General features: G+C 43.5%; 1 protein-coding gene across 1 annotated transcript in view; it reads left to right on the forward strand.

The window, feature by feature from the left end:
• LOC145413630 (nephrin-like) overlaps positions 1-20,854 on the forward strand; it is a gene marked incomplete at its 5' end in the record, with an annotated part of 296,625 nt that extends 275,771 nt beyond the window's left edge. Inside the window, 7 exons of the mRNA XM_080283291.1 lie at positions 12,014-12,178; positions 13,314-13,427; positions 16,915-17,056; positions 17,492-17,707; positions 18,933-19,054; positions 19,337-20,102; positions 20,658-20,854. Coding sequence (XP_080139417.1) covers positions 12,014-12,178; positions 13,314-13,427; positions 16,915-17,056; positions 17,492-17,707; positions 18,933-19,054; positions 19,337-20,102; positions 20,658-20,854 — 1,722 coding nt within the window. The remainder of the gene's footprint in view (positions 1-12,013; positions 12,179-13,313; positions 13,428-16,914; positions 17,057-17,491; positions 17,708-18,932; positions 19,055-19,336; positions 20,103-20,657) is intronic.
• Positions 20,855-21,233: the final 379 nt, after the last annotated feature.

A 21,233-nucleotide genomic window follows, 5' to 3' on the forward strand; every position in this document is an offset into this window, starting at 1 on the left:
AGTAGAAGAGGTGAAGTGTTCGGCGAAATTTGTCCCCTGCTGTACATTGGAGGGCCCAGTTCCCCCTTTGCCCCCACTCCCTTTGCTTTATTAAGTGCCCATCAAATACGAAGTGTGGATTTAACAGACTTCTCACGTCCTTGTAAGTGGAAGCGGCGTTAAGGAGGACACCAGCTTCAGTGCTCTTGAGATACAAGTTGAAGTTACAGTTGTTGTCTTCAGTTGTAGAGTCCGTTCCTTGTGCACCCTTGTTGATTTGTATTAAAAAAAAATGGAAATCATACATTCAGGCGCATAGCCAGGAGGGGAATAAGGGTCTAGGGAGCCATACGACCCTTCAGAAAAAAAAAAAATTACTTTTCTAGACCTAGGTATAACATGATCTGATGATGCAATGTAGCTCGTATAGAACAAACGGCTTTTTTTTTTTTTTTTTGGTGCACCAGTTATTAGTAATTCTTTCCTTACATTGAGTAATTTATGTATGAATTACAGTAAAATGGATAAAAATCTGTTATTTGTCTACAGTTGTTACAAGAGCTAAGTCTCGTAAGTTTTTCAAAATAATTTAGTTCGCTGTGTGCAATAACTGAAAAAATAGTCTCAAAATTTGATTATATGGGTCCCAAAGTATATCTTGAAACCTCATAATCCCTTCCAGGGGGACCATGTGCAGAAATTTTTGAACAAAGTTATTCTTAATCCCATCCCCTTCCTCCTCTCTAATTAGTTCGTTACACATAAAGCTCAGCATTTTTTAAAAAGTTCACCCTCTCTCCTTGGGAAGCTTCTGGCATGGGGCTGATCCTGTGAATGAATTTTATATGCATATTAGGAGAGCCTCTACAATTACAAAATGCTGTCTAATTATCTAAAGTGTCTAATATCTCCACACTTCATCCGTAGGTGTTAAAAAGTTCACGATGATGGTGGTGGTGGTGGTGGTGGCGATGATGTAAAGTATTATCTGAAGTGTATAATATCTCCACACTTCATCAGTAGGTTGTAAAAAGTTCACTATGATGATGGTGGTGGTGGTGGCGATGATATAAAATATATATTTGTCCAGATAAAAATATAATATCCCAGTTGTTTCAGTGCTACCAGCAGTAGTGAATGCTGAGGCAGATTTGAGCTGAATAGCTAATATGTGTTTTGTTACTAGCAAAACTCATTTATTAATAGAACAGATAACAATAGTAACTGACAGGAACTGATGTGGAAAGTGTATATTTCCTATATCAGAGGTGGCTCCAACAATTAATAAAAGGGTGGGGGGGCAATATTTTTCAACCTGCTATAAAGCCTCATCGCCAGGGTAAAATCACATAGGAAAGAATTGTAACATGTGTTACTATTCCAAATCTGTTATTTTGCCTACTTGCTGTGGGTCATGTGTTAGCTGTAATTATTAACAAAAGTCAATGGTTTCTTTTTCTGACATTCTGGGAAATAAAGTAGGGCACAACTGAACAAGAGAGGGGGAGAAATCGACTGTCTGTGGTTACTCGTCTAATTGACTAAACTACTGGACCAACCTGGATGAAACGTGGTCCGTGAGGGTAACTTGACCTGAGGAACAGAACAGGGTTGTCAAAATTGACCTGGAGGCGTGTCAAGGGGACGTGTTCTTCAAAACGGGCGAGTTTCTTCAGCAAATCTCAGCCGAGAACTTGACAAACCCTGACCGTAGACTTTTTAACCTCCGTAAAACAGGAGCCCTAGGGGCAATATTGCGTGAGGAGCAGCATGAGCACGTCAGAACTGACCTAGCATACCTCCACAGTGACCATACGCTGCCAAACCAGAAACGGCTTCTGATTGGCTATTGCGATTTTTCCGTGTTGTGGATGGGGTAAAATTCACCCTCCACACGCAACGAATTCGGGCTTTCGAAAATGGAAAAACCCTGTTTGTATTTGGAATTTTATAAGCGTGCGTTGCTGTGCACTTTGTTATTATTATGCTGTTGTTACCAGTGTCGAGTGACGGTCTGGTGGGCACGAGGGAAAAAATAAAGTGGCAACAACAACTCCCCCTCCTACTATCATCGTTCCTGTTAGTGTAAACTAACAACTCAGTGTGCTTACTCAGTGAAACATGCCTCCAAAGAAGAGTTGCCTTTCTCCAGCAACAGCTCAGTCTAGAAGGGAAAAGCAAACACATAAGGCCCAGATTGAAAAGGATCGATCTCGATCCAGAGCCCATCAGGAGCACATTGCTGGATCAAGGGACAATGAAACCTCAGAGGAGAGGGTGGCCTGGAATGCTCTCAACCAGGCCAGAGTGGCAGCAAACAGAGCAGCTGAAACAGAGGATCAGTCTACCATAAGGAGGACGAGGGTCCAGGAAAGCAGGGCTGCTGCCAGGGCAGCTGAACATGAGGATCAGCCTACCATGAGGAGGGCGAGGGACCAGGAAAGCAAGGCTACCGCCAGGGTCATTGAAATTTAGGGTCAAATGAACATGAGGAGGACCAGGAACCGGGAAACCTTGGCGTCTGCCAGGGCAGCGGAGCCTGCAGATGAGACTGTCAACAGGAAGGAGAGGACCAGGGAGAGCATGGTCACAACATGGCAGTTCGAAGCTCCACAACAGCAAAGAGGCTTAACGATCATATGGGACAAGTCAGTGTTCAGGTACGATGCAACAGTCGACTACGCGGCTGACCCACGTGTAGATATTGGGTCTATGTCGAAAGTCTGTGATGCTTGCGGGGCCAAGAAGTTTCCTGGGGGAGCACCAGGTTTGTGCTGCTCTGGAGGCAAAGTTACTCCGCCCCCCATTGCAGCTCCCCCTGATCCACTGAATCAGCTTCTGCAGGGTAATACCCCAGCCTCTATGCACTTCCTCTCCAATACCTACTATTATAATTCTGTCTATCTATCTATTGCCAGACGCCACAATCCCATAAGGGGTGACCATTTGACTTTGAGTTATTTGTTTTACGGGGAGGGGCACTAATCCTCCACCAACCCACTTGTTGACATGTAGGGAGCACGTATGGTTTGGTTATATGGTTACCACCCAGCTTAGTAAATGGTTTCTTGGCTTACAAGAAACCATTTGGCTTCTCACTTAATGTAAAGCCACCTGTAAAGGAAAGAAAAGCAGTAAGAAGTGACAGGAAAGATGGGAGAAATATGAAGAGAGGAGGGCAGACACAGAAATAGAATGATAAATGCTAAGGAAGAAGTAGGCAGCTCTACATCAAATGAGTGGATGATGGTCGCCACCACCTAAATGACATCGTTTGGAGCCGACAAGAAGGTGGTCGAGGCATGATAAATGCCCACATTCAGGGTCCAGGGCCAAGTTTACCATTTGATGGGCAGTCTTGAGCCCCTACCCAATAAGAAGCCCAAGTTCCTCCAGATATACTTGATGGGAGACTCTGAGGAGAGCAACCGAAGGTGCCAGGTGGCTCCAGGCCTAAGGCCGGATATTGTGCAGACCCTGCAACAAAGTTTCATCAGCACAATTACCTGGTTTGGTCCTTCACGACTGCCATGGAATGGAGCCCCACTGATGAGTACAAGATTGTGATTCGTCCCGATAAACGACTGGCAGGTGGGCATGCTCGTCATTTCAATGCTCCCGTTGCAGAGGAAGTCACCGTGCACATGGCTGGGGAGCCCCATGAGAAGCTGACCATCATCTTGCAGAAGAAGGACAACCATCCACAGTGGGTTTCGAAGACTCACAGGCCCTATGATGCTCAGCAGTACCCAGTGAACTGTGGCAGGGCCAGGACGCTTACCACTTCATGATCCCCCAGATGTGTGACGGACAGCCCAACCAAAGCAAGGGTTTCAGCGAATGACATTTATGCTTTCCACTTCGTCACCCGTGAAGCCTCGCCTAACTACCTACTTCGCTGCAGGTAGCTCGTCCATCAGTATCTGGTCGACATGTACGCGAAGATTGAGAGAGAACGCCTGCTGTACTTGCACCAGAAATAGAAGCCCTTCTGAGCCAAGTCATATGCTCACATCAGAGAATATTGTGTACCAAGAAGCCCTCACAAACTGATCTATTTCCACTTATGTGTATAGTCAGAATCTCCTGTGATCTACTAGAAATACATTGTGATAGTATTCTCAGACACTTTTTCTTTCATTAATTTTTGTTCTACTCCTGTTGTCCCTTGCAAAGTCCCGGACAACGCCGGGTAGTGAGTCCGGAAGTACAGCAGTGTGTGATTGAATGGAAGGAGGTGTCATCGAGACTGATGTGGGTGAAAGCGAAATTTGAACGTGAGTTGTGGGTGTTTGTGAGTGCATATGGGCCTGGTAGTGAAAGGGATGAACAAGAGAGGGAGTCTTTCTGGAATGATGTTGATGAGTGTCTGCAGAGTTTTGGAGCGAATGTGAATGTGGTAATGATGGGAGATCTGAATGCTAGAGTGGGAAATGTAGCAGTTGAAGGCATAGTTGGTATGCATGGTGTGCCTGGAAGAAATGAAAATGGGGAACGAATGATAGCGATGTGTGTTGAGCGAGAGATGGTGATTGGGAATACGCTTTTTAAGAAGAAAGATATTTATAAGTATACATGGGTGAGACAGGAGGGTGGAAGGGTTGTTGATAGAGCCTTGATGGACTATGTGGTTGTGTCCAGGAATGTAATAGGAAGATTGTTGGATGTGAGAGTTCTGAGAGGGGAGGGTGGAGGTATGTCTGACCACTACCTGGTGGAGGGAAAGTTAAGAGTAGGTAAGAGATGGGTGAGAGCTAGGAGGGTTAGGTGTGGCAGGGAGGTTTTGAAAGTGAGTGAGTTGGATAAAAGAGAGAAAAAGATAGAGTATCAGGAGAAATTGAAAGATGAGTGGAACGCAGTGAAAGATCGGGAAAATGGCAGCGTGGAGGAGGAATGGCAGTTGTTTAAGAGTGCTGTGGTGGGGCATGCAGAAGAGGTGTGTGGTGTGAGACGTGTGGGTGGTGGTGTAAGAAAAGGAAGTGAATGGTGGTGCGAGGAAGTAAGTATGGCTGTGGCTGAGAAGAGACGTGCATATGAAGTGAGGCTGCAGAGGAAGGATGAGATGTAATATGAAAGGTATAAGGAAAAGAGGAATAGAGCGAGAAGGGCTGTGCGTGATGCTAAAGTGGCAGCAGATGAGAGGTGGAGTAGGCGGCTGACAGAGAATTTTCAACAGAATAAGAAAATGTTTTGGAAGGAGGTGAAAAGGGTGCGAAAGGGAGAGTCTGGGAAGGAAGAACGAGTAAAAGCAGAGGATGGAAGGATGTTAATTGAGATGGATGCAGTAAGGAAGAGATGGGCAGAGTATTTTGAAAGATTGTTAAATGTAGAGGAGGAAAGGGTGGCTGAGATTGTGGCGGATAGAAGGGTGCAAGGAATAAATGTGTTGGGAGAGTTGAATGATTCTTTGATCACGAAGGAGGAAGTGGAGAAGGCAGTAAAGGAGATGTAAACAGGGAAAGCTGCAGGTATGGATGGGTGTGCTGTGGAATGCCTGAAGGGTGGTGGAGTGACTATTGTTGACTGGTTAGTAAGATTGTTGAATGTGTGCTTTGAGAAAGGTATGGTGCCAATTGACTGGGCAAGTGCTTGTGTGGTCCCGTTGTATAAAGGCAAGGGTGATAAGTATGAATGTACTAGCTTTAGGGGTATAAGTCTGTTGAGTGTTGTAGGTAAAGTGTATGGTAGAGTGTTAATTATGAGAGTTAGAGAGGGTACAGAGGGAGTGATTAGTGATGAGCATTGTGGCTTTAGGAGAGGGAGGGGATGCGTTGATCAGGTGTTTGCTGTGAGACAAGTGTGTGAAAAGTATTTAGCGAAAGACAAGGATGTGTTTTGGGCATTTATGGATTTAGAGAAAGCGTATGATAGAATTGATAGGGAGGCTTTGTGGACTGTTTTAAGATTGTATGGACTTGATGGTAGGTTACTAAAAGGGGTGAAAAGTTTTTATGTAAATGGTAGAGCATGTGTAAGAGTGGGAAATGCTGTGAGTGATTGGTTTCCCGTGAGAGTGGGGCTGCGACAGGGATGTGTGATGTCGCCTTGGTTGTTTAATATTTACATGGATGGTGTTGTAAGTGAGGTGAATGCAAGAGTTTTAGGTGGTCTGAGTCTGGTAAATGTTGATGGAGGAGAGTGGAATCTGAAGCAGCTGCTGTTTGCAGATGATACTGCACTGGTGACTGATTCAGAGGAGAGATTGAGACAGTTGGTAGAGGAGTTTGGAAGGGTGTGTGAAAGGAGGAAATTGAAAGTAAATGAGAATAAGAGTAAAGTGATGAAGTGTACGAGGTTGGTAGATGGTAGGGGGATGAATATAGTTTTGAATGGTGAGTTGCTTGAGGAGGTAGATTGTTTTAAATATCTAGGGTCACATGTTGCTGTGGATGGAAGAATAGATGCAGAAGTGAAGTTTAGAATGAATGAAGTAGGAAAGGTGCTGGGAGGAATGAAAAAAGTGTTTAAATGTCGTTCGCTTAGAATGGATGTAAAGAGAAGGCTGTATGAGGGTTTTGTGGTACCGACTGCATTATATGGGGCTGAAACATGGAATATGGGTGTAGCAGAGAGGAAAAGTTTGAATGTAATGGAGATGAGATGTCTGAGGAGTATGTGTGGAGTGACGCGTATGGATCGAGTGCGAAATGATGAAGTGCGAAGGAGAACTGGAGTTGTTCGGGAGATGGCTGGTAGAGTTGAGCAGAGGGTGTTGCAATGGTTTGGGCATATGGAGAGAATGGATAATGAGCGATTGGTGATAAAGATAACTAGATCTGATGTGAGAGGTGTTAGGCTGAGAGGAAGATCACGAATAGGATGGATGGACAGTTTGAAGAGAGCGCTGGATGCGAGAGGGATGTCTGTTGAGCAAGGAAGAGTGGCTGTGCGTGACAGAAATAAATGGAGAGAAATTGTGAATGAATAAGTGATGACGCAGCCCTGAGGGGATATTCTCCCGCATTTGGTCTGATCAGCTAGTCAGGTCAGGTGCGGGTAAGGGGATGGGTCTGTTATGATGTGGCAGGGGTAAACCAGTTCTGCTGTCGGGCCCTGCTGCGGATGTCACTGATTGCATTGCGCAGTTGACCCTTGTGCGGTGTGATGCAGTGAGGATCTGTCCGTTCTCGCCTTTGGAGCTAAGATGCGAATGAATGTGTTTGAATGGATGAGTAAATGGAGAGTGAGTCGTCCTGTCTCGGCTACCTCCCTTTCCTTGGGGGAAGCAGCCTAGGTATATAGATAGATAGATATATGATATATATATATATATATATATATATATATATATATATATATATATTTACAGTATATATATATATATATATATATATATATATATATATATATATATTTACAGTATATATATATATATATATATATATATATATATATATATATATATATTGTGAGTCCGGAAATCGTCGGGACCCAGTGGCCAGCCCCACACTGTTTTTTTCAAATTTCGAAAATTTTATTTATTTATTTTTTCTTATCAAATTGAAGAGAGACGTCTGGCTCACCTGGGAATAATTTTTAGCTTCCTAAACCTACCCTGTGCTTCGCAATGAAGCGCAAAAATTTTCACCAAATGACTGCCTACACGTTAGTAAAAACTAAGCAAAGGAGTGAAAAAACATCGACCCAAGAAATATCCATATATTCACCCAGAAAAGTTTCAGAAATGCTGAAATGGTTAGAAATTAATCCAAACTCCAGTCCATCTAACAAGCACTTTGCCTGTGGGAGTTTTGTCGCCGCACGGCAAGCTGCGGCAACAACTACAGCAATACGGAAGACAACGACGATGCTGATGACGCCGATGATGGTGATGACGACTTACACCAGGCATTCGATGAGAACACAACACACGCGGCTGCGACTGACTCACCCACCATCAGACCACCCAGCATCCGACCACAACCACCCATACCACAACCACGTCATCCACAACAATCAGTAAGGGATAAAGGATATCGAAAAACGTTACATGACAGATATCGTTACCTGCGGCACCTTGAAAAGATGGAAGAAGCCGCAGATCAGTGAATGGTGAAGAATGAAAAATGAAAAGTGAATGAACAATGAGTAATAATAAGAGGGAGTGCCGAGGCACACAGTTACTCTCACAGCCCTGTACTGTCTACACTTAATTAAATTTATGTGCTCCGAACGGAAGAGCTAGATACGGCCTAATGGAGTAGTATCCTACGTACATATACAGAGATAAGAGAAAAGTGATTCAAAACTAAAGGGTAGCAATGTCTAGTGTGAATAACGTTATACAATGGACATTGTTTCAAAATGTTGCGGACCAGACCCGACTAAGAACACAGAGAAGTGAACGAAGGATATGTAGAGTGCACGCCTACTTCCGGCCCCTGTACTTTTCCTGAGGGAGAAGCAGAAGGTTGGAAGTCAGAAGAAGCAGAGAGGGCAAAGAGTCGAGAAGAACCTGGGGAAGATCTTAGCTAGAAGGCCGCCTGAGCACCCTACCACGACGATGAGACTGGTGATGTCTTGGTACTCTACGGTGTCAGTGAGTAGATATTCTTGTTAGAGAACGTAGAGGAAAGTGGAACTGAGAGAAGGAAAGAGAGAAAGGAGAAGAAAGTGAAATATACTGTGAAAAATATTAAGAGTATACTGTAGATTCGTGGTAGGGTATAACAGGACGGGCCAGATAGTTTGTATAATTGTTAAATTAACTTATTTGCTCAATGGTGAAAGGAACAAAGATTATATAAAAGTTAAGTGTCTTTATGGAGAAGTATTGAGTTAGGGTATATGACTGTGTTAAAGAGTGATATTAATTTTGCAGAAATATATTGAAATAACTTGAGGTGAAGTGATACGAGAATAAAATGTTACAGAGATTAATGTTCTAGTAGTAATAATGCAAAGAGGAGATGATGGTGTGCTAGAGTATTGTTCTTAGTATTACCCTATGTGTAAGAGAATATTATCTTTAGTATTACCTTGTATTTAACCATAATGGTCTTGGTTTTATTTTAGTAAGAGAGAGTATTATCTTCAGTGACGAGTAATAATATTCGTGAACTGTTACTTGTTTAATGGAACTTAGTTGTCTTGTTAATTACCATTGTAAGGTGGCATGATTTAATAGTTTTATTGTAGAGTAAGATCATAAAGTAGTTGCAAGACTTGGAGTTCATAGAGTGGACCAAATCAGTTGATTGCTTTGACTTAGTGTATAAATTGTACATAAATTGTAGATAAACAAAAAAGAGAAAATTAGTTTGAGTAACCCTAGAATCCCTTCCTCTTAATAAGGAACGAGACGCTCCCACGTAGCGCCGGCCTTAAATGGACTTGTGATTACTTGATGTGTTGTTATGTCGGGTTCCCCACTTGAACTTATCCAGCGCTACCTAATGAAACTTAATTAAATCTGACTAACTTAATTGGACTTAACGTAGCTGAACTTAGTCTTCCATAAGAGAAGACTAGATAAAGAGTAAAGCAAGCAAGTGGGGCAGGACAGTTTCATCAGTCAGTCAGTCTGTCAGTTTGTTTGTCTGCTCTCTGCAGATCACAATTTTGCGCCAATCATTCTGAAAAAATATCAAAAGGTAGATATCCATAAGCCCTGGAAGCTTACTGTTCTTCTTCAAAATTGGTCAAAGACCCTCGGCTGGGTAGGGGTTTGAAACCCCTCAGTGGTGGAATTTCTGACATAAGACCTGTAGAGTGATCTCGGCAGGACGGTAAGTAATACTCCTGGGGGGGGAGAGAGAGAGAGAGAGAGAGAGAGAGAGAGACCAGGAAGCACAACATGGGCAGATTTTCAAAAATTCATATCTCCATCAATTCTCATCTGATCTCTCATAAACCCGTTGCCATCATCAATTGCATTTCAGGTCTATATCCAAATTCCAATCCAATCCATCCAGCAGGCGCTATGCCTATGGCAGATATATATATATATATATATATATATATATATATATATATATATAGATAGATAGATAGATAGATAGATAGATAGAGTGTGTGTGTGTGTGTGTGTTTTATATACATGTCTTGCCTCTTCGTCGCGTCATGTATTTTATTCTAACCAGAGTTAAACGATGTTAACCAGTGAATCACAGGAGTCAGGGTGATAATGTTATCCCTGGCACCCTTAACCCTATTCTGGTGGGGACAACTATAGTAATTTGTTCCAATTGGCGCCAGAAGCTTTTAGTTAGTTGAGAGTGAGTCATAAGAGCCAAAGAGTGTTAATATAAGCTCTTCCTCCCCCTCCTCCTCCTTCGTCATGTTATACGCACAGTATGCCTTTTGACTGTCCCCCATATCAAAACTTATAATAATTAAAATTTACAGGCTCTTATGACTCATTCAGATGAGTAAAATCGTCTGACATTAGCTGAAACAATACAAGAGCTGTCCTAACATTAAGAGAATTAATTCCTATGTACTCATTGACGCCCTTTATAAATGTCCTTAGTTCGTTTTCAGTTTTATTAGGACTGAAGTGCAAACAAGAGCCTCCACACTTTCTTCATCATCATCGGCGTCGTCATGATGGTCTAATTCCCACTTAAGGATGGGGTGATGTAGAATTCAGAAACCAAGGAAAGGACAAGTACGACAGTGGGAAACGCCAGCATGCCAGTGAAATGAGCGTCATAGCCATTAACTCATCATTCATGTCCCCGAATACCTTTACCTACCTGCCCGTATTTCAGTGACTAAAGGACAGTATCTTTATTTATAGATGCGCTTGACAGAATCTACCACATTTTGTCAGTCCATCGACCCTCAAAAAAAAAAAAAAAAAAACGCCAAACTAACGCTATGTATTCTACTCCGTTCAGAATTCATCTACCTAACTCGATCCCCCTTTTTTACCTGCAGATTTTTCTGACCATTTCCCATGCAGATCTTTTAGCCTAGTTTTTTCCTTCCCATATTGACCTCACTAACTTCATACACCATCACCTGCAGATCTTTTCTTTCTTCACTTCTTTTGCCAGGTGCATGTCGATTTTTTTTATTGCTGCTGCATTTTTCCAATATGTATGTATTTCTCTTGCGTTGTCCTCAGTTACTTAGCAGCTTCACGTACACCTATCTCATACACAGTAAATCTATTTTAGAATGCCCTCATATAGAGTAAATCTGTTTGAGAATGTTGGCCGAAGCTGCAGCAGGTCAGCAGAATGTATTAAGGTAACATGTTTTTACTCCTCCACTCTGATGATTTTTTACATTTCCTTCTTGCCTCCGACAGACGATTCAGCTTAAGAAATGACCTCTGCCCCTCGTGGTGAAGGGGTTAGCAATAGTCTTCCTTAAACCCCTCACTACGATAACGACTTCTGTATTCTTGCTAACACCAGACGATTTTTTCAGCGTAGGAGAGACTTCCCGTAATGAAGGGGTTATTAATACTGTATATTCGAGTCTGTTACATTTAAGCACGGCTTATCGTTAATCATCTTATTACTTTTAGATTACGCAGTAGCTGATAAAATTTCGTGCTTTCTCATTCATAGTTTTGTTTTCTTTTAGAATTGCATCATGAATATAAACTTCTACAGGTGCACTGACTTATACTTGTTATAAGAAAGAATATTTTCCTCGTAGATAAGAGGTAAAGAATATTACCCAATACTCGCTACTCCTCATGAAACGCTATTATATGAGACAAAATCGGGGAGATGGAGACCTCCCTTCATTGTATTGGCTTGATTGTTTATCCCACCATCCGTTCTTGCGTTGCAAGTAACCTCGTACCTCTTACGCCAGGAGAGGGACAAATTTTTACCAAGGGCATCATTCGTTCTTTTATTGTTCTGTGTCTCTTGAGTAGAGAGCCTCGCTGTTGATTTCCTCACGCAGGTGAAAGTGTGAAATCGGGCTGGGATGGTAAATGGATGTATGGTTCACTAACACAGCAGGCCTACATCTGTACTAGTGTAACTCATTCCATTCTTAGGTATGGAGAGAGATCTGGATGGTGATGATGATGATGATGATGATGATATCATTTATCTGTCATTGACAGCTGCTGGACGGCGTGGCGGAGTGGGGTAGTGTCCTAGAGGTGCGGCGTGTGACCCAAGCTGACTACACCCGCTACACCTGCACCGCCACCAATCCACAGGGCAAGCACACTTACACCCTTGCCCTCACACCACCAGTACCTCCAGCCACACCAAGGGGATTTACTGTGAGTTGTGTGTGTGTGTGTGTGTGTGTGTGTGTGTGTGTGTGTGTGTGTGAGGGAGAGAGAGAGAGGGAGGAGAGGAGGAGGTAGTCAGGGAGGAGGGGTGAATTTGTGAATTGGGAAGAGAGGAGATTGATGTGAGTTGATCTGAACGGATGGGAAGTCGTTTTGAGTAGGAAAGGTATTGAAGATGAGTTGATAAGGACTTGATTTGGGTGGAGGGAGGAAAGAGGAGAGAAGAGAGGGGAAGAAAAATTTATGGGGAAGGAAGAGATGGAAGGAAAATTGATGGGGAGCAGAGGGATGAGGAAGGAAGCTGGTGGGGAGGAGAGGGAAGGAGAGATAAGTTAGTGAGGAGGGTTGGGAGTAAACGAATAGAGAAACATCATAGGGGATGGGGAGAGATGAGCAGCGGTGTTGTAAGTAGGGGATGGGGAGGAGTGGAAAGCTGTGTTGTATGTAAGGATAGACGTGACCGTGGAAAAGTTAGCCAGATCATGCATAAAAGTTGATGGAATGAGGTTTGGGAGGTAAATGTGCGGGAAATGGGACTGTGATCCTCTGTGTGGAGTGGGAAGGATCAGGCAGTAGAAAGATTAGTAGGTAAGTATATACGAGGGGAAGATTGCTACTACAAGAAGGATCAGGTAGATAGGTGAGAGAAGGGGTTTGCTGTAAGGGGAGTTAAGTAGGGTAGTGGGCTTCCAGTAAGTAGGATGAGGTAGGGCAGTAGGAGAAGCGGCTTGCTGTAAGTAGAAGGAGGAGTTAAGTAGGATAGAGAATGTCCTGTATGTTAATTATGTGTAGTTCATTTTCATCAATGTGTAATGTATTTGTTTATCTCTATGAGAAAAATTATATCTTGCTTTTCAAACCTCCCTGCACTGTACATTTCATCAGATTGTTCTGTGCCGCAAGGCAAATCAAACCACCCTTTCCTGTACATTACTTAAGATTCGTTTGTGCCACGTAACATTCCAACAACCTTTTCCATTTTATCTCTTTACTTTTACCTTTAGGAGGAGCCTCGAACGTTGAATTGCCATGTCATTTCAAACAAGAACCCATATATAAACCTTATCATTGCCGAGCACCTTTCGCTAGTGGTTTCTTCGTTGACCTCACTTGACCCCCGCAGGTGACCAACGTGACCCTGACCGACGTGCAGCTGTTTTGGCAGCCTGACCTGAGTCGCACCGAGCCCACTGGTTATCTGATCAAGTACGGCAGGACGGGCGGCGGCGTGGCAGAGGTGAGAGAGAGAGAGAGAGAGTGGTGGTGTGGTGGTGACGTTGTGAGTGAGAGAAAGATGGAGGCATTGGGGAGAGGAAGAGAGATGGAGATTGTGAGATGAGAAAAAGATGGGGAGGTACTGTGAGTGGAAAGGTGAGAAAGGATTTGTAAGGGGACGATGAGGAGGTAGTACCAGTGTGAGAATGAGATGGAGGTTTTGTGAGGTGAGAAAAATGTTTGGAGGTATTGTGAGTAGAGAGAATGATGAGTGATTAATTAATAACTCCGCTGGTTATACTGGGATTCGAGCCTGCATAATCAGAATTACTAGTTCACTACCATGGCTCTTGTAAGTGATTTTGGAGATTTTCACAACACCTCTTCCATTGCGATTTATTCTTCAAATTACATCTCAGTATACTCTTGTATGCTGTTAATGCAAAGTGTGTCGGTATTAAAGCGATATAAATTGCATAGAGCAGAATGTTAAAGAGTAGTGTATAAAATAAATCGCCCAAGGACCTAGTGTTACGAAATATCCAAAGCAACATGCAGTACAATCATTTCACTGCTTGTGCTCACCTGCCCTGTACCTGTGACGTCCGCCAGTCAGGATCCAGAGTCATCCATCTCTCTTTGGCACATAATCCTGAGTTTAGGAGGATCTCTGGCACTTCTTTTCCGTCTCATTTTCGCGTGTAGTTCGTCCATATTCCTGTGAAATTTATCCAAACTGTGCCCATGTTGAAGTTGTACTATGCAAATGAGTCGCTAAGGATGATATGTTAAGATGCACTATGCAAATGAGTCGCTAAGGAAGATATGTTAAGATATACTATGCAAATGAGTCTCAAAGGAAGATATGTTAAGATGTACTATGCAAACGAGTCACTAAGGTAGATATGTTAAGAATACTATGCAAATGTGTCTCTAAGGAAGATATGTTAAGATGTACTATGCAAAACAAGTTGCTAAGGAAGATATGTTAAGATGTACTATGCAGATGAGTTGCTAAGGAAGGTATGTAAAGGTGCACTACGCAAAACGAGTAGCTAAGGAAATGTTAAGTGTACTGTGCAAAACAAGTCGCCATGAAAGGGGTACTGAGGTGTTCTATGCAAAATAAGTCGCTAAGTAGAAGGTGTTGAGGTGCACCATGCAAAACAAGTCGCCAAGGAAGAGATACTGAGGTGTACCATGCAAAACGAATTGCCAAGGAAGAGGTGTTGGGGTGCACTGTGCAATACACGTCACTGAGGAAGAGGTGCTCAGGTGCACTGTGCAAAACAAGTCGCTGAGGAAGAGATGTTAAGATGTACTATGCAAAACAAGTCACTGAGGAAGAGGTGTTGAGGTGCACTATGCAAAACAAGTCGCTGAGGAAGAGGTGTTGAGGTGCACTATGCAAAACAAGTCGCTGAGGAAGAGGTGTTGAGGTGCATTTTGCAAAACAAGTCGCTGAGGAAGAGGTGTTGAGGTGCACTATGCAAAACAAGTCCCTGAGGAAGAGGTGTTGAGGTGCACTATGCAAAACAAGTCGCTGAGGAAGAGGTGTTGAGGTGCACTATGCAAAACAAGTCGCTGAGGAAGAGGTGTTGAGGTGCATTTTGCAAAACAAGTCGCTGAGGAAGAGGTGTTGAGGTGCACTATGCAAAACAAGTCGCTCAGGAAGAGGTGTTGAGGTGCACTATGCAAAACAAGTCGCTCAGGAAGAGGTGTTGAGGTGCACTATGCAAAACAAGTCGCTCAGGAAGAGGTGTTGAGGTGCATTTTGCAAAACAAGTCGCTGAGGAAGAGGTGTTGAGGTGCACTATGCAAAACAAGTCGCTCAGGAAGAGGTGTTGAGGTGCACTATGCAAAACAAGTCGCTCAGGAAGAGGTGTTAGTAACTTTCCTTAGCCAGCGAGAATACGGACCTATGTTTGTACAGAACACTAAAATTTCCAAGCAGCATTATGAGCACAGGTACATCCCACTTAATATCACAGTTAACAAAACACTTGTGCCACTCAGCCTCACCTTTAAGATCATTGGAGTAACAATTGACACTGAACTTTCCTTTAAGAACCACCTATAAGACGTCAAGAGACGGTGCACCCCCAGAGTCATCAAACTCAGGGCAAGTACAGGGAGAGTCTTTGTGCAACTAATAGAAACGCTCTCCCTGCCCTACAAATAATATACCAGATCAGTTATATCTAATGCCTCCCCGGCAACAACCCCATCCTGTCTACTGTAACACCCACCACAAAACCTTGCAAACCATAGAAAACAACGCTCCACGCATCATCACTGGTTGCACCAATACCACTCTCATAGGTCACTTACACTTTGAATCTAAAGTTCGCTTTGTTAGGGAATATCTTGTATTCAGTGCTACGCGGAGGCCTGCACTAACACGCAGTACCCCTGTCATTATATGATAGAGCCATACAACACAAGGCACATAAAACAGTCATCACATAGATAATACCAGACCCTCATCAGCAATATCCCACCTCCAGATATTACAATACTAGGAACGAAGAAACGCCTACAAACTCATTTCACGCGTAAGACAAAACAGCACCTCGATCAGAACATTAAACTACAAGCCTCCACCCCGCGTTCACCCATCAGAGATATCTTTAAACAAAGCTGATCGAGTTCACCTAGCTAGGATTAAATCAGGACATCACCCAATCCTCTTCAGTCATTTACCAGCTTAGATTTTGGATGAGTGGAATCGCAGGTGACGCGTGCTCCACCTGTGGAATAGGCCCACACAGCATAACTCATATAATGGTGCACTGCACAGCACATGCCACACTAAGACACAGACACAATATCAGTAGTGTAGGAAACCTATGGGATCTACAGCTTCACTTACTGCGTGCGATGGGTCTTCTGGGGCAGACAAGACCGGTGCTGAGCGCAGCAACAATTCTAAAGATGGATATTTGGCTTTCATTCTTTCAGTGTTCAAGCCTGTGGACATTGAAACATGTTACAATGGGATTTCTGGATTATTTTACCCTCTAATGTAATGCTGTGTTGGAAACTGGTGTGTACTTAATGAGATCGCAAAAAATTATCTCTGAGCCCGTATTGCAACTCGTTTCCACTTCTTTCCACCACTCCAAGCTGCATACTTTCATTTTCTCCTCCAGTTAGTTCTCAATCTTCGTCTCCTCTTCCTCCAGTCGGCCTTGCTATTTTGCACTGTATTTTATTCACTGTCCTGATTACTTCAGTACGTTCCTCCAGCTACTTTTGTTATACGTACAGGAAGTGGATTTAACATTCAGGTCCATATTAGTCGCTCCGCGTAACTGTAACAGAAAATTAGTGTTGTCTCGATCACTATAATGATGACAGTGACAGTATTAACTCTCACACTTCCATGTCTCTTTGCCAGCTGAATAAGGTTATCTGACTTCAGATGGAATAGAGCACTAGAGTTCGCCCGACCATGAGTGAGTTGGTATAGTTATTTCAGTTCCATTCGTAAAACCCAGTTCCTGCAGATGCTGAACGTGACAGACGGACGTCGGAAGATGGCAGTAGTGAGGGACCTAATGCCGGGAACCCAGTACTCCTTCGCCGTGCAGGCCTACAACCCACAGGGCCTCTCACCTCCATCGCCCACCGTTTCAGCCACCACACAGGGTAACCTGAGATCTAAACTGTAGTGGGAGAAGTGGTAAAGGTAGCCTCGTCTTTACCACAACATAGGTCGCTTAGAGGTTGTTTCTGTAACCTTCTTTCCTTCTTAGGTGTGTCTTGAAGAAAACTAATGAGCTTTGTTTTAGATCTCACAAACCTATATAACATGAGAAATACATTAAAAATAATAATGACGATAATAATATTTTTGCTGCAGGCAAATATAAAATGGTCTACTGTACAGTGTATTGAAGATGCGTGTGTGCTTTCAACTCTCTGAAATTAAGTTCATAATAGTGTAGAGCTAGGAAATGAAAAAATAAGAAGTTTCATCGTCACTGAAATACACGATGAAAGATAGTTATTGGTCGTCTTCTTAGATGTAGATGGGGAATAAAGTCAGGGTGACGATAATGTATCGGTATTTTCCTCCTGCAGGTGTGTCAGATCTTGCGGTGAGCAGCAGCAGCAGCAGCAGCAGCAGCAGCAGCAGCACTGAGGGAGGGGGCAAAGGTAGTGGCAGTGGGTCAAGAGTGCCACGTCTCATCCTGTTGATCATGACCCTGGCCGGCACTGCGCTCCTGGCACTCAACATGGCCATCATCGCGTGCTTTGTCCGCCGCCGCTCAGCACAGAACAACAGAGGGGTTTCAGGTGAGAGGATGTGCTGTGTGTGTGTGTGTGTGTGTGTGTGTGTGTGTGTGTGTGTGTGTGTGTGTGTGTGTGTGTGTGTGTGTGTGTGTGTGTGTGTGTGTGTGTGTGTGTGTGTGTGTGTGTGTGTGTGTGCGCGCGCGCGTGAGCACGCGAGCGTGTATGTACGTGCGTGTGTGCATGTGTGTGCGGGTGCGTGCGCGCTTGTGCTTGTCTTTGTGCTTTTGATGTTCTTGCTATCGTCTTTTTTATAATACAATATACAGATATTTATTCAGTCACTTCTTTATAATGTATAGCAAGACAATAAGCAATAACTTTCGATGCCCAGTAATGTAATCTTTGGAGTCCAACAAACTTTTTTCAGAAAACTAGGTAAGAGTTTCGTAAGGGTTCGACTAAGAAGTGGAACGATATTATTGTCCACATTTACACATTATCATTATGTCCTTCATATCATAATATGAATACTGTACGTATTCACTGGTGACGCATGGATAATCTGCAAGCTACAGCAACGTACTTTACCTCGTCGTCGTCGACATCATCATCATCATCATCATCATCATCATCATCATCATCATCATCATCCAGACCACTCCTCCCTCTCCGGGGTTGGAAGAGGTAGGGTCCAGAGAGTGAGGAAAAAAAATATAGAATGAGATGCTAACCAAAGTTCATCCAACTGAGTGAGTCACTTCACTTTTATAAAATGCCCTTCCTTGGTTATATTTTTTGATAATCCTACCACAGTAAATAGTATGAAAAAAAAAAAAATAAGGGGCCGTAGCTTAGCATCCCAGTACTATTTTTCAGACAGCAGTCATTGTGTGTTGGAGCGCTTAGAAATTATTGTTCGTTAAATTCAACCTCTTTAAGCAGTCACTCCCTTTAGAAAGACGTTCCAAAATTCTAGGACTTTCTGTGGGTACACACTTATTTTCTCATTATTCAAACAGCATCAGTGCAGCAAAATTAATGTCATGAAAAACATTCATAGACATCACATTTGGGCAACAGAAGGAATCAGTATAAACAGTGAACAGACAGTTCACTATAATGTCGCCGTTATCCATGACATACATTATACAGTACATGAATGCAGGGCTCCCAGTTTGTGGCAAGACTGTATATAACATATCATTGCTATTGGAACTTTTGTTCAGCGAGCAGTACAGCTTAGACATAGTAGTCAGTTGCCGAAATTGAGGCCAATGTTTCATTGCAGCCTCGTCCAGTAAGACCACCACGCTAGAAGTGTTCTCTCCAGCCACCACTCCAGGGGGAGCTGCCCAGGGGGATGACCTGCCTCTCACCTCTACCACTGACGTCAACACACTCAGTAGACAGGTAAAGCAGCAATAAAATAAGAATATTTTTAGAATACTGGAACAGATTTCTCGAGAAATTAAAATGCTTGTTTTTGTCGTATTTTCTTCCTTGTTTTATTCACTAAAATAAGTCATCACTCTACAGACTCAGGAACACCAAAGTTGGATGAAACTTCTACATAATTATAAAATGAGAAGCATATTTTCAGAAAATTAGAACGAATTTGTCAGAGCACTGAAACTTTTGTCTTTACTGTTTTAATCCCAGACATACCTGTTTTCATAAATTTTCATTTCACAGGCCCTAGAATGCCAGACTGGGATGGACGAGAGTGAACACACAAGTCTCTTCCGTGTGGCTGGCCATAACAACACTGGCGCCCTTCCCTTAGATCAGGACATACCTGGAGGTAACAGGAATGGAAACCGGAGCCACCAGAATGGCGGCCTGTATCTGCAGAAGTATCGAGTTGATGACGCCCCATATTACTACTCTCCATTGCCCCAGAGCCACCACATCCACCCAGGAGATGATGGGGTGATGGCACGGCAGGGTAACCCACCTGATGTCTGCCCAACCACCTCCACTGACAACAGCAGGAGCACTCTGACTCGCAGGCACCAATACAACCACCAACAGCAGCAGCAGCAGCCAAATCACCAACAAGTCCAACATCACCTGCAGCAACCAAACCAAACCCATCAGCAAGTTCAGCATCAGCAACAACAACAGCAACTACAATTAGGAGCACCAGTCGAGCCTCACGGTGGGTTCTCCACTCTTCAGACCCATCCACACAGCCTTCAGTCCCCTCATATCACAGCCACAGTAACCCTCAATAAGCACAGCACCCACAGAAATCCATCAGAGGAGAAGTACCATGAGCATTCCCCCAACCACCAACACCACCACCAGCACCATCAGCACCCGAGTTACCAACATCAGAGGCGGCCGTCGCTGAGGAAGGGTGAGGGTCAGGAGGGGTCAAGTCAGCACCAGCAACACCAGCTTGACCATTTCAACACCTTCGCTCAGAGCCACAGAGATGCTGCTGCTGCTATGTCAGGTAGTTTTGTGCTTCCCTTAGTGCGCGTCCACACCTGTGCTCAAACAAGTGTTGGCAACAGGTAGGCAACACAGTAACGAACACGCTGCAAACGTGTTGGGAGCAGCAGCGTCCAGATCATGTTGGCAACATCATGATGAAGTCCCAGTTGCTTGGTATGGACACACTTATCCCATCACTTCTGCTGCCAGTGTTCGAAGCTGCACTGAAACATGTTTGCATACGTCTGTCCAAATACTGCTGCAAACATATTCCCGAACACGTTGCCAGCTGTGTTGTCAACGTATGTTTGAGCACACGTGTGGATACGCCCTTAAGTACCTGTTGTGAAATAATTATCTCAGAGTACAGTTTATTTTATGAATCATCGATATTCTTCCATACTTTGGCATAATCTATCCATCCGTCCATCCATCCATCCATCCATCCATTATCCAATCCTGTATTGCCCCAACAGGAGTGGAGGGGAGAAGAGTTAGACAACTAAGTTAAGACATGTAAGGTTAATGACCAGTCACTAACTCCTTAGTGACGTTACATGAGCAATAAACCCAGCTACCCCTCAGAAGCAGATCCCTATGAACCACATCCGGAAGGAGTACCTTACCTACTTGACCACCAAGTGTCAAAAAATGTACACCATCAGTACCCAGAACGGTACCCCACCACTGATCACCCTGGATTTATCAGAGAATTATCCAGTAAAGGGGAAAGTTCTGAAATGTGACAGGCAGCACTGTGGCTCTAAATAAGTTTACTCATGTCTCAGGATGATCTTTAGAATGATGCTTATTTTGAGTTTTGTGTTATTTAGTTTCAAATGTCAGAACCAACTTGCATTGTCCTGGGCTCCTACGCTCCTCAATGGGTCAGCATAGGATTGGATGATGGAAGGATGGATAGTCTTGCCCCAAAAGTTATCTCGTCTCGGTAAGGTACTGCATGGATGGATGGATATAATTTATTCCTCTACTGATCATTAGTGCGTTTAATCATTTATGTATGTATTCTTTAAGTTATTTTACTCACCTCAGCATGGCTTCATCTTGGCAATATTCAGTCAGCATCTTTCATGAACCGTTTCCAGAAAAGAAGTGCCACGGAACTCTCACGGGGGGATGTGAAATTATG

The sequence above is a fragment of the Coenobita brevimanus genome, chromosome 97 (genome assembly GCF_032717465.1).
Source record: "Coenobita brevimanus isolate Jiangsu-jjx chromosome 97, ASM3271746v2, whole genome shotgun sequence".
Classification (NCBI taxonomy): domain Eukaryota; kingdom Metazoa; phylum Arthropoda; class Malacostraca; order Decapoda; family Coenobitidae; genus Coenobita; species Coenobita brevimanus.